This window comes from Mobula birostris, chromosome 6 (genome assembly GCF_030028105.1).
Source record: "Mobula birostris isolate sMobBir1 chromosome 6, sMobBir1.hap1, whole genome shotgun sequence".
In the NCBI taxonomy this organism is placed as follows: Eukaryota; Metazoa; Chordata; class Chondrichthyes; order Myliobatiformes; family Myliobatidae; genus Mobula; species Mobula birostris.
This window is the reverse complement of record NC_092375.1, coordinates 97,632,694-97,645,781: the sequence shown is the minus strand read 5'-3', so window position 1 is coordinate 97,645,781 and position 13,088 is coordinate 97,632,694. Positions and strand designations below refer to the sequence as shown.

The following is a 13,088-nucleotide window of genomic DNA, read 5'->3' as shown; positions in this document are numbered from 1 at the left end:
GTAAAGAATGGGGAAAAATTGCAGTGTCCAGATGTGCAAAGCTGATTGAGACCTATCCACACAGACTCAAGGCTGTAATTGCTGCCAACGGTGCATCTACTAAATACTGACTTGAAGGGGGTGAATAGTTATGTAAGCAATTATTTTGTGTTTTATATTTGTAATTAATTTAGATTGCTTTGTTTTCACTTTGACACAAAAGTCTTTTTCTGTTGACCAGTGTCAAAAAAGCCAAATTAAATCCACTGTGATTCAATGTTGTAAAACACTAAAACATGAAAACTTCCCGGGGGAGGGAGTGTGAATACTTTTTATAGGCACTGTAGTTACATGCTGAAACTCTGGTAGAACCTATTGCTTCCAATCGAAAAGTTGCCTCACAGGTGGATAGGGTAGTTAAGAAAGCTTATGGGGTGTTAGCTTTCATAAGTCGAGAGATAGAGTTTAAGAGTCGCGATGTAATGATGCAGCTCTATAAAACTCTGGTTAGGCCACACTTGGAGTACTGCGTCCAGTTCTGGTCGCCTCACTATAGGAAGGATGTGGAAGCATTGGAAAGGGTACAGAGGAGATTTACCAGGATGCTGCCTGGTTTAGAGAGTATGCATTATGATCAGAGATTAAGGGAGCTAGGGCTTTACTCTTTGGAGAGAAGGAGGATGAGAGGAGACATGATAGAGGTATACAAGATAATAAGAGGAATAGATAGAGTGGATAGCCAGCGCCTCTTCCCCAGGGCACCACTGCTCAATACAAGAGGACGTGGCTTTAAGGTAAGAGGTGGGAAGTTCAAGGGGGATATTAGAGGAAGTTTTTTACTCAGAGAGTGGTTGGTGCGTGGAATGCACTGCCTGAGTCAGTGGTGGAGGCAGATACACTCGTGAAGTTTAAGAGACTACTAGACAGGTATATGGAGGAATTTAATATGGGGGGTTATATGGGAGGCAAGGTTTGAAGGTCGGCACAACATTGTGGGCCGAAGGGCCTGTAATGTGCTGTACTATTCTATGTTCTATGTTCTATGCTTGTGTTTTATATTAAGGCAACAATGTACTTGACCCTACAGACAATACAGTGTGCCTTGGAAAATGTTTAAAGAAAGCAAATCAAAACGATATGTTTGAAGTGATTTTACCAAGTATCCAATCATTAGAAATTATATTTTGTTTTTGAAACATGACTGGTTCATTTTATTCTGTTTTTTTAAATTATGAATTATCCAGTTCATAACTGTAGTTGTACTGCCTGGAAAACAATACATTTAAATATTACCGGTAACTGATTCTATTAACACACAATCTGTCAAATAATCTGTGTTTGTCCATTCCAATATAAAGTCACTATAGCTCCGAAATTAGGCTGGACTTCTAATCAACATAGCTGTGTAATTTCAGCAACACACAAGGTCCGACGTCCATCAGTGCGTTTTGATATTTGGCAATTTTAAAGCTACAGGTGTATATTCCTAAAGGGAAAAAAGAAAAGTACCTTTAAGGAAGTGAGGGGTACTGTGAAAGAAATAAATCACCAGTGAGCAAGGCAGTAAATAATTCTGTAATCGTTATAGAAGTACCTTATTCTCTTTGCATCTGCACATGACAAAGATGAGAGTAAGAGAAATCAAAAATAGCAGGATTCCAACCCATAGGATAATGTAAGGAATGTAGAACACAACCTTTATAATATGTAGCGCCCATTTCAATTTAACAGCTGATTTGTCATCAATCACAGCATGCTAATAAAACAAAAGAGTAAAGAATAACCAATGAAAAGAGGCAAATGTACATAGTGTATTTTATCCAATGCTGCCTACATGCCGTTATGTTTGTTCATCTGTAACTGCCATGCCATCTTCTCACAGCTAGTACTGAGCAGGAGGTACAGAAACCTGAAGTCCTGCCCCACCAGATTCAACAACAATTACTTCCCTTCAACCATTTAGTACTTGTACCAACAACAATTACTAATTACTACAGTTTGGCAACACTATGACCAAGTTGATCACTTTGCACTAAAGTGGACCTTTTTTTTACTTTAATCATGTTCTTTCTTGTAAGAATTGTGCTTAATACATGTTTTCCTTGTGAAGGCTGCTTATGCAATATCTATCATACTGTTACAAGCAGGTTTTTCACTGCACTTGTGCCTATGTGTACTTATGCACATGATGATAAACACAACTTTGACTTTGACAGTGAGGGAGGGTGAAAGTAAAAAGCCATCTTTATTATTGTGTGCAGTTCTGGTCAGTGCGTTAAAGGAAGGTTGTGGAGGCTTTGGAGAGGGTGCAGAAGAGTTTCATAGGATGTCACCTGATTCAGAGAGAATTAGCCATGAAGAGAAGTGGTACAAACTTGAATTGTTTCATCTGGAGCATTGGAGACTGAAGAGAGATCTGATGGAATAATAAGAGGAATATATAGTGTGGATACTTGGTTTTCACCCCCCAGATGGAAATGCCCAATCAGCTCAGGTATCATGGGCCAAAGAGACTGCTCCTGTGATGTTCTCTCTGTGTTTATTCACCAGCTACTTGATATTCAGTAGTTGCCAAAATCCTCAGCTCTGTTATTAAGGAGGAAGTAGCATGAATGATAAGAATAGGCAGAGCCAAGATGAATTTAATGAAAGTAAGATCATATGGTGGATTACTAAACAAATTTAGGATACATGAAGTCAGATTAACAGGAAGAAAGGAAGTAGGAATAAACGGATCATTTTTTGGGTGGAAGGCTGGGGAGATTGATGTTTATAATCCCTGTTATTGGTTAGATTGAGACCAAGTGTAATACAGTATATCCAGGTTCACGGAGAATACAGAGCTGAGTGGCAGTGCGAACAATATAAGGAGAGTGTGGAGATCCTTTGTGGGATATGGAAATGCCAACTAAAGACTAAATAGATAAAGACATGCCTGATAGACAGTAGTGTGGAAAAATGTGAGGCCATCCACTTTCACAACTAAGCTAATGTTAATAATAAGCATAACAAATAACTAATAGGATAGATAGACTGCAAGTGCTGGAATCTGGAGAGAAAAAAACCCAACAGGTCAGGTAGCATCAGTATGTCAGGAGATGTAGAGGAGGCTTGACCCAAATGCAAAGCAGTGATGAACGATAAATTTAATGAGACTGCAAAACTAACAAGCCACGCGGGGCACAAAACAAGAGAGATCATGAACTAAAGACCACAGGTAGCCAAGTACCTGAAAGCTTAGAGCAACTGGTTGAGGTTGGCTGGTTCGTATGAGAGAACAAGGATTGTGGATGAGAGCTGGGTTTAAATAGGCTGCAGGTGATGAGTTGGAAACAAGTGGCAGGTGACTTCTGTTAGCTGGTAGAAACAGGGAGGTGCCTCTGTACAGGCTTGACACTGGAGGGAAATTGACAAAGTTTCGTATAGAGACCTTTCGTCTGGACTGAAAGATCCGAAAACTGGGAGCTAGCCCAGTTGTTCCACCCCTTCTCTATATATAGATATAGAGAAGGGGTGGAACAAGAGCTGGCAGGTGATAGATGAACATAGGAGAGGAGAGCCATGGACAGATGGAGGGGGAAAGTGTGGAAATAATGACAGAGGCTGGGAATTGATAGGTGGAGGCTGCAAAGGGCCACAGATGGTATATTCCAAAGAGAAGTTAAGATGGGGCTATAGGGAATGGGTGAGCAGATGGGTACATTGGGGGAAGCAGAACAGGTGGAAGGATGATGGATAGATGGAGTGGGTAGAGGAAGTGAATGATATCGGATGATTGGGAACTGGGAGGAGTATGTTGGTGTTTGTTAAAATGGTGGAGAATATATGAGATGCTGTCGATACAGATGGGAAGGGAATGGACAAGAGGGATCAGAAGTGAATCTAGGTATGAGGTGATTACATTGAAGCAAGAGCAGGCTAGGTAAAATCGTGTGTGTCCTCCTTTAAGAATTATATGCTGCAAACACCTGCTCTATACTCTCTCTTCAGCACATCATCCCCAGGTCATTGGTGCCAATATGTACCACGACTTCGGGCTGTTCACCCTCCCACTTTAGAATGCTGTGGATCTGATCTGAGACATCCCTCACCCTTGCACCTGAAAGGCAACATACCACCCATGTGTCACTTTCATATCCACAGAACCTCCCGTCTGCTTCTCTAATTATGTAATCCCCTGTCATTTCTGTGCTCCTTACCTCCCCCCACATCCCTTCTGAGCCACAGAGCTAGAGACCTGGTTACTGTGGCTTTCCCCTGGTAGGTTGTCCCCCACCCCTTCCCAGTAGTAAAAAAAGAAGTATACTTATATTGAGAGTAATGGCCACAGGAGTACACTGCTCTGGTTGCCTATTCCCTCCCCCTCCCCACACAGTCTCCCCTCCTGCAACTTAGGGGTGACCACCTCACTGTAGCTCCTACCTGTTGCCTCCTTACTTTCCCATATGAGCCGAACGTTGTTCAGCTGCAGCTCTAGTTGCCTAACACAGTTTGTAGGAGCTGCAGTGGGATGTGGGTTGCACCTCATGCCTATGTAGTTTGCAGGGAGACTGGAGCTCGCACAAGAGCTCTCACATCTGACATGAAGAACATACCACTGAGCGTAGACACGTTCCCACTGCACTAGCTATGTATTACTAGAGAAAGAAAGAAACTTGCTATAAGTTAGAGCCTTTACCTCTTGATCCAAAGCATGACTACTCTAATGCTGGCCCATTCCCACAATGGCCGCTCTGCTCACACCTTGCTTCTTTTTATTGGCCCTTGCCAAGTACCGAATAGATTGTTATGGTTGAAGCCTCCCAAAAGTCCCAAGCTCTTTTTAAAGCTCACGCCACCCATCCAACAAGTGAATGCTCACTCGACTCAGTGGGTCAGGTTGCATCTGTGTTGAGAAATAGTTTGATATACCAGGGCAGTTATAGTAAGCTTAACATCTTGTAACAGCCATGTAACTTACCTCATTTAAAAAAACAACTGGTAAGAGCATCGTCCTTATTCGACCAGTTTGGCTGTAAAGGAATATATTGAAAGAGGCCATTAAATAGCTACTGTGGTCATACATAGTTTCCTCATTTGCAATTTGTGTGTGTGCTGTTGTTTGTGAATGGGAGAGGCAGGGGGCTTTGGGTTCTAATATTTTTCTGTCATTAATTCTTTGGGGTTTTCCTTCAGTTTCATGGATGCCTGTGAAGAGTAAGAATCTCAGGAAATCTATTTCTTTATAGATTTGCTGATATTGAATGGAACCATTGAACCCTTTGGAAGAAGAAATTCCTCAGACCTAATTTTTAATTGACTGTCCCCTCACTTGAGACTCTGCCGCGCATGGAATCACCTCGATCTCCATCTCCATCTCCCTCTCCCTCTCTCTCTCCCTCTCCCCCTCCCCCTCTCCCCCATAGGATGATGATGGTTCCTTTCAGTCAGTTAGTGGGGTGGTACCCCACTCCTCAGAAAGGAACAGCATGTGCGTGAGTGGATTTGAGGTGAGTAGGGGGTTGCACAGGTCCAGACCCACCCTCTCAACATCCCCTCCGGGATCCAGTAGCATGGTGGGGTCCAAGACGGCTGGAGGAAGTTCTTTTGCAGTGAATGGCCAGACCAAGCTTTGATGCAAGGGATGCCCTTTCCGTGCTTCACGGCACGTGTCTGCTAAATGGCCGTTGACCCTACGAGAGGGTTCATCCGCCCTTTGACAGGTCTTGTTTTTTGTCCTGCAGGGTGTCTAGCTACCCTCAGCAATCTCTTCCCTCACCACCAATTTTGATGTTATCCATATTAGGACTGAGGTACTCCAACAGTAGATCACTCAATGGTAACTTTTTGGAATTCTTCCACTTGATTTCCAAATCTCTCATGAGTATAGGCACTGTGTAACCATCTTGTTCACTTTTGATTATTCTAAACTCTCGGTTGTGAAATAAGCTTCTTTCACCTGGTTGCTCTGCTTTCCTCCTGCATCATTGTGCTAGTTGCTAGTTTGTCTGGCTACTGCAAATTACCCCTTGGATGTAGGTGGTTGGTGAAACCTGAGCAATGTTGATGGGCTTGTAGGGAAAACAAAATTGATCTGTGGATTAATGTAAAGAAATATTCACGATTGGCATGGACTTGAAAAGCCTGTTTCTGTGTTGTATGCATCTATGACTTGATGATAGGTGAGTAAATGTGGAGATAAATCGATTAGAGGGAAGATTATTGTTTGGATCTCACTGCCTAAAAGAGTAGTGAAGGCAGAAACTCTCACCACAGTTAACAAAAAAGTTTCAAAGAACCCTTTAAGAGCCATAGTTTGCTTCACTGTGAACCAAAGGTTGGGAGGAGGAATTGACCTCATCAAAAAAACTGAAAAAGTTAGATTTAGAGTTTAGGAAAGTGTGGGTCAATGTGCTGATGCATTTAATAGGGTGGATGTCAAGGTCAGGTCAGGTCTGGTCAGGTCACTTGTCTGAGTGCTACTGGTACCATGTAACCCAGTACCATCTGCCGCATGGTCGGGTGGTCGGCAACTAAACCAGCTCATGGAATCACCTCGATCTCCATCTCCATTCTCCACGAGGATATCTCTTTATATCCTCGTTGTCCACGGGAATGGTACCGGAAGATTGGAGGGAGACGAATGTTGTCCCCTTGTTCAAAAAAGGTAGTAGGGATAGTCCGGGTAATTATAGGCCAGTGAGCCTTACATCTGTGGTGGGAAAGCTGTTGGAAAAGATTCTTAGAGATAGGATCTGTGGGCATTTAGAGAATCATGGTCTGATCAGGGACAGTCAGCATGTCTTTGTGAAGGGCAGATCATGTCTAGTAAGCCTGATAGAGTTCTTTGAGGAGGTGACCAGGCATTTAGATGAGGGTAGTGCAGTGAATGTGATCTACATGGATTTTAGTAAGGCATTTGACAAGGTTCCACACGGTAGGCTTATTCAGAAAGTCAGAAGGCATGGGATCCAGGGAAGTTTGGCCAGGTGGATTCAGAATTGGCTTGCCTGCAGAAGGCAGAGGGTCATAGTGGAGGGTATACATTCAGATTGGAGGGTTGTGACCAGTGGTGTCCCACAAGGATCAGTTCTGGGACCTCTACTTTTCGTGATTTTTATTAACGACCTGGATGGGTAGAAGGGTGGGTTGGCAAGTTTGCAGACAACACAAAGGTTGGTGGTGTTGTAAATAGTGTAGAGGATTGTCGAAGATTGCAGAGAGACATTGATAGGATGCAGAAGTGGGCTGAGAAGTGGCAGATGGAGTTCAACCCAGAGAAGTGTGAGGTGGTACACTTTGGAAGGACAAACTCCAAGGCAGAGTACAAAGTAAATGGCAGGATATTTGGTAGTGTGGAGGAGCAGAGGGATCTGGGGGTACATGTCCACAGATCCCTGAAAGTTGCCTCACAGATAGATAGGGTAGTTAAGAAAACTTATGGGGTGTTAGCTTTCATAAGTTGAGGGATAGAGTTTAAGAGTCGCGATGTAATGATGCAGCTCTGTAAAACTCTGGTTAGACCACACTTGGAGTACTGTGTCCAGTTCTGGTCGCCTCACTATAGGAAGGATGTGGAAGCATTGGAAAGGGTACAGAGGAGATTTACCAGGATGCTGCCTGGTTTAGAGAGTATGCATTATGATCAGAGATTAAGGGAGCTAGGGCTTTACTCTTTGGAGAGAAGGAGGTGAGAGGAGACATGATAGAGGTGTACAAGATATTAAGAGGAATAGATAGAGTGGATAGCCAGCACCTCTTCCCCAGGGCACCACTGCTCAATACAAGAGGACATGGCTTTAAGGCAAGGGGTGGGAAGTTCAAGGGGGATATTAGAGGAAGGTTTTTTACTCAGAGAGTGGTTGGTGCGTGGAATGCACTGCCTGAGTCAGTGGTGGAGGCAGATACACTCGTGAAGTTTAAGAGACTACTAGACAGGTATATGGAGGAATTTAAGGTGGGAGGGGTTTATATGGGAGGCAGGGTTTGAGGGTTGGCACAACATTGTGAGCCGAAGAGCCTGTAATGTGCTGTACTATTCTATGTTCTATGTTCTATATTGAAAAAGGTTATCTACGATTTCAACAGGATTTAGATTAACTGGTAAAGTGGGCTAAAAAATAAGAGATGGAATGTAATTTGAACAATGCAAAGTGCTGCATTTTGGGAAATTGAACCAGGGCAGGACTTGTACAGTAAATGGTGGAGCCCTGGATAACACTGTGGAACAGAGACGCCTAGGGGTACAAGTGCATAGTTCCCTGAAGGTGACAACATAGTTAGGGTGACAAGGAGGCATTATTGTCTTCAGTCAGCACATTGTTTTACTGTGGTACAAGGCATTGGTGAGACTGCACCTGGAATCTTGTGTGTATATCTGATAGCCCCCTTGAAAGGGTGTAACTAGCCAGGAAAAGATGAAGAAAAGATTCACAGGGACGTTGCTGGGGCTGGAGGTATGAGAGACTGGAGAAGATGGGGTTGTTTTCCCTGGTGCAAAGAAAGCTGAGGTTTATAAGATTATGGGAGTGGGGTAGATAACGTGGATGGTCACTGGGTAGGAGAGTCTAAACCCTGAGGCCATTGATTCAAAGTGCAAGAGAAAAGATTTAAAGGGGACCTGAAGGGCAAACTTTTCACACAGAGGGTAGTGGGTATATAGAACGAACTGCCAGAGGAAGAGGTAGAGGTCTGTACAATAACATTTAAAGGTTATTTAGATAGGTTCATTGCTAGAAAAAGGTAAGAGAATTATGGGGCAAACACAGGCAAATTAGTTTGGTTGGCATGGAGAAGTTGGACTGAAGAGGTTGTTCCCATGCTCTATAACTCTATGACCTATGTTCCCTCTAAACTGTGCGCGTGTGCACGCGCACACACGTTTTTCAACCAGCACACAAAGGAAATTAATGTGCGCACAAAAGGTTAGTTACCTAAAATAACGTAGTAATTAATAATTATACATTGAAAATAATCTTTCAGCTAAATGTTTCTGTTAACTAGTTAGTCGGTTTTTCAAATACCACAATGCATGTCACTAATATACGTCACCTCACCTATCCTGTTCCGGGATCTGGGAGACAATGTTTCGTGGAGTGACAAAGTTAAAGTTTTGCTAAGCCAACAACATGAAGAAAACATCACAGTGGATACAGGTTCGCTGTTGACCTTTATAAATAGTCTTTGTGTTCATTTAGAAGAAAGGTTTCCTGAAGATGAGGTACAAGAATGGTCAGCGTTTGATTTCTCCGCAATTGCAGATTGTGACTTCACATTTGGCGATGAACAAGTTAATGCCTTATGTCTAAAATATCATGATTTTCTAGCTGAAAATACTGCAATAGTTAGAAAGTTTAATGATTTCAAATTTTCCATGCAAGAAAAAATTAAATTCAAACTGATTTCAAACTTTGCTCAAATGGTGGCATTTATACTTCAAAATGAACAGTTTGACCATGCACAGTTGATGGAGATTGGGGGGAACTGTTCTTACGCCTAGTGCGGACTGCGAGCGAGGTTTTAGCCTAATGAATCAACTAAAAAACAAGCTGAGAAACTGTTTAGGTGAATGTCATTTGGATATGTTAATGAGAATCAAAAGCTATCATAGAGCCATAGAACATTACAGCACAGAAACAGGCCTTTTGGCCCTTCTTGGCTGTGCCAAACCATTTTTCTGCCTAGTCCCGCTGACCTGCACCTGGACCATATCCCTCCATACACCTCTCATCCACGTACCTGTCCAAGTTTTTCTTTTTTTTTGTAATTTTTTTAATTGAATTTCATCATCAAACATTTCCATAAGATGTATTTCAGATACTGTACATATAATCATATTTGTCACAAATCTCCACATAATACTTATCTGATAGAAAGGAGAGGAAAGAAAGAACAATCGAAAGAAGAAAACTATGTACGGAGTAGGGAGTGATCTTTTTTTTTTACAACATATTCATTGACTTGTGAGAATAAAATCAGGCCTATGAGGTTTTATGTAGTTAAACCATTTTTTCCAGTATGAATAAAATTGTTCCAACTTATAATTAACAGATGCTGTTATCTTCATTTTGTAAATGTCCATTGTAATTTCAATCCATGCGTTTAGAGTTGGGCTTTCCTGTGATAACCATTTCCTGGTAAGGATCTTTTTACCAGCCACCAGCAGTACATTCATTAAATATTTATCTCTTTTCAACCATTCTTGAGGTATATACCCAAAATATATAACCCGCCTGTTTGCTGGAGAAATTATGGAAATCAAAATGCAAACCATTATCATATTTTCTGGGAATGCCCTGTTATCAAAGACTATTGGAATGGGATACATAATGCCCTACAAGACATCTTTAAATGTGGAATACCCTTTGAGAGTAAGACCATATCAATTGGTTGTAAGTTCTATTCGTCTAGATAGAGTTTACAAAGAATGGGTAAATGCCAAAGACAGGAGAGAGAAAAAATAACTGAGTGACTTAAATACGTTATTTTGTTGTTAATCTGTGCAGTTTTATGTCAAATATTTTGTAAAGCTACATAAACTGTGCCATGTGTGCAGTCAGTGCGCACATACTTTTGTCACAGGAAAAAAATTTGCACAACGTAAGATTTTTGCGCACACTGACTTCTAAGAATTAGAGGGAACATTGTCTATGACTCAATGACTTATATGGACGAGACTAGGAAATATATAAAATTATGAAGGTATAGTAGGTTAGATGGTGGGTCCATTGTTGTTTGTAATCTACATCAATGATCTGGATGATAATGTGGTTAACTGGATCAGCAAGTTTGTGGATGACATCAAGATTGGAGGTGAAGTTGACAGCGAGGAAGACTATCAGAGCTTGCAGCGGGATCTGGACCAGCTGGAAAAGTGGGCTGAAAGATAGCAGATGGAATTTAATGTAGACAAGTGCGAGGTTTTGCACTTTGGTAGGACCAGCCAGTGAACAGTAGGGCACCGAGGAGTGCTGTAGACCAAAGGGGGAATACAGGTCCATAATTCGATGAAAGTGGCGTCACAGATAGATATGGTTGTAAAGAAAGCTTCCGGCACATTGGCCTTCATAAATCAAAACACTGAGTACAGGAGATGGGATGTTACGATAAAGTTGTTGGTGAGACCTAATTTGGAGTATTGTGTGCAGTTTTGGTCACCTACAGGAAAGATGTAAATAAGGTTGAAAGAGTACAGAGATGTTGATCAGGACTAGAGGACCTGAGTTATAAGGCAAGATTGAATAAGTTTGGACTTTATTCCTTGAAACATAGAAGATAAAGGGGAGTTTTTAGGGTAAATGTAAGCAGGCTTTTTCCAGTGAGATGAGAAAATCTGAAAATGCTAGAAATCCAAAGTAACACACACAAAATGCTAAAGGAACCCAGAAGGCCATGTAGCATCTCTGGAAAAGAGTAAACAGATAAAATGTTTATTCTTTTCCATAGATGGTGTGTTGCTCCGGCTTTTTCCACTGAGGCTCAGTGATACTACAACTAGAGGGCATGGGTTACGGGTGAAAGGTGGAACAGAAGGGGAAATTCCTTCACTTAGAGGGTTCTGAGAGTGGGGAACAAGCAGCCAGCACAAGTGGCACATGCAAGCTTGATTCAACGTTTAAGAGAAGTTTGGATAAGTACGTGGGTGGCAGGGGTATGGAGGTCTACTGTACTGGTTGATGTGAGTAGGCAAGTTAAATGGTTTGGCATGAACTAGATGGGACAAAGGGCCTGTTTCTGTGCTGTACTTTTCTATGGCTCTATGACTGTAGACCACAGGAAACTTCTCCATATCAGAGGTGTTGTCAGGTACTTCAGGAAAATGAATCAAAAATGGATTATTATCTAAATGGAGATTGGCTGCAATTGAATGAAGTTCAGAGGTGATCTGATGTATGAATCACAAGAAGTTAGAAGGTAGGTGCAACAAGCATATTTGCCTTTATTGTAGAAGAGCCGGAGTTTAGAAACATCATAAAACAAATAGTCCCAATCCACTTCTAAATCCTTTCGCATCTCTTCAAAGTTAGCCTTTCTCCAATCAAAAATCTCAACCCTGGGTCCAGTCCTATCCTTCTCCATAATTATATTGAAACTAATGTTATTGTGATCACTGGACCCAAACTGCTCCCCAACACATACCTCCGTCACCTGCCCTATCTCATTCCCTAACAGGAGATCCAACACTGCCCCTTCTCTAGTTGGTACCTCTATGTATTGCTGCAAAAAAAACTACCTTGCACACATTTGACAAACTCCAAACCATCCAGCCCTTTTACAGAATGGGTTTCCCAGTCTCTGTGTGGAAAATTAAAATCTCCCACAATCACAACCTTGTGCTTACTACAAATATCTGCTATCTCCTTACAAATTTGCTCCTCCAGTTCTCGGTCCCCATTAGGTGGTCTATAATACATCCCTATAAACGTCACAACACCTTTCCTATTCCTCAATTCCACCCAAATAGCCTCCCTGGACGAGTCCACTAATCTATCCTGCCAGAGCACCGCTGTTATATTTTCTCTGACAAGCAATGCAACACCTCCCCCTCTTGCGCCTCCTATTCTATCACACCTGAAGCAACGAAATCCTGGAATATTTAGTTGCTAATCACACCCCTCCTGCAACCATTTTTCACTAATAGCTGCAACATCATATTTCCATGTATCAATCCATGCTCTAAGCTCATCCACCTTTCTTACAATGCTCCTAGCATTAAAATAGATGCATTTAAGAAACTCTCCACCTCTTACTCTTTGTTTATCCTTAATGGAGCAAACAACTTTGTTATCTTTTCCTTCCTTGTCCCCTACATCTTTGGTCTGAGTGCTCCTGATCTCTGTCCCCTGCCTATCCTCCCTCACACACTGTCTACTAGCTTTCTCTATTTGTGAACTAACCTCCTCTCTCCTAGTCTCTTCAATTTGAATCCCACCACCCCCCAACCATTCTAGTTTAAAGTCACCTCAGTAGCCTTCGCAAATCTCCCTGCCAGGATATTGGTCGCCCTAGGATTCAAGTGCAACCCGTCCTTTTTGTACAGGTCACACCTGCACCAATGATCCAAAAACTTGAATCCCTGCCCCCTGCTCCAATCCCTCAGCCACATCCCGGACCCTGGCACCAGGAAGGCA

General features: G+C 42.2%; 1 protein-coding gene across 3 annotated transcripts in view; it reads right to left on the bottom strand.

The window, feature by feature from the left end:
- Positions 1 to 1,105: 1,105 nt before the first annotated feature.
- LOC140199218 (lysosome membrane protein 2-like) overlaps positions 1,106 to 13,088 on the bottom strand; it is a 102,125-nt gene continuing 90,142 nt past the window's right edge. The window contains exons 10-12 of one of the 3 annotated variants that reach the window (XM_072260910.1): positions 4,940 to 4,991; positions 1,574 to 1,735; positions 1,108 to 1,465 (exon numbers count right to left, since the gene is read on the bottom strand). In XM_072260910.1, coding sequence (XP_072117011.1) covers positions 1,418 to 1,465; positions 1,574 to 1,735; positions 4,940 to 4,991 — 262 coding nt within the window. In that variant the 3' untranslated portion in view covers positions 1,108 to 1,417. Of the gene's footprint in view, positions 1,466 to 1,573; positions 1,736 to 4,939; positions 4,992 to 13,088 lie in introns of all 3 variants that reach the window. The other 2 variants (XM_072260912.1, XM_072260911.1) reach the window with 2 other exon arrangements.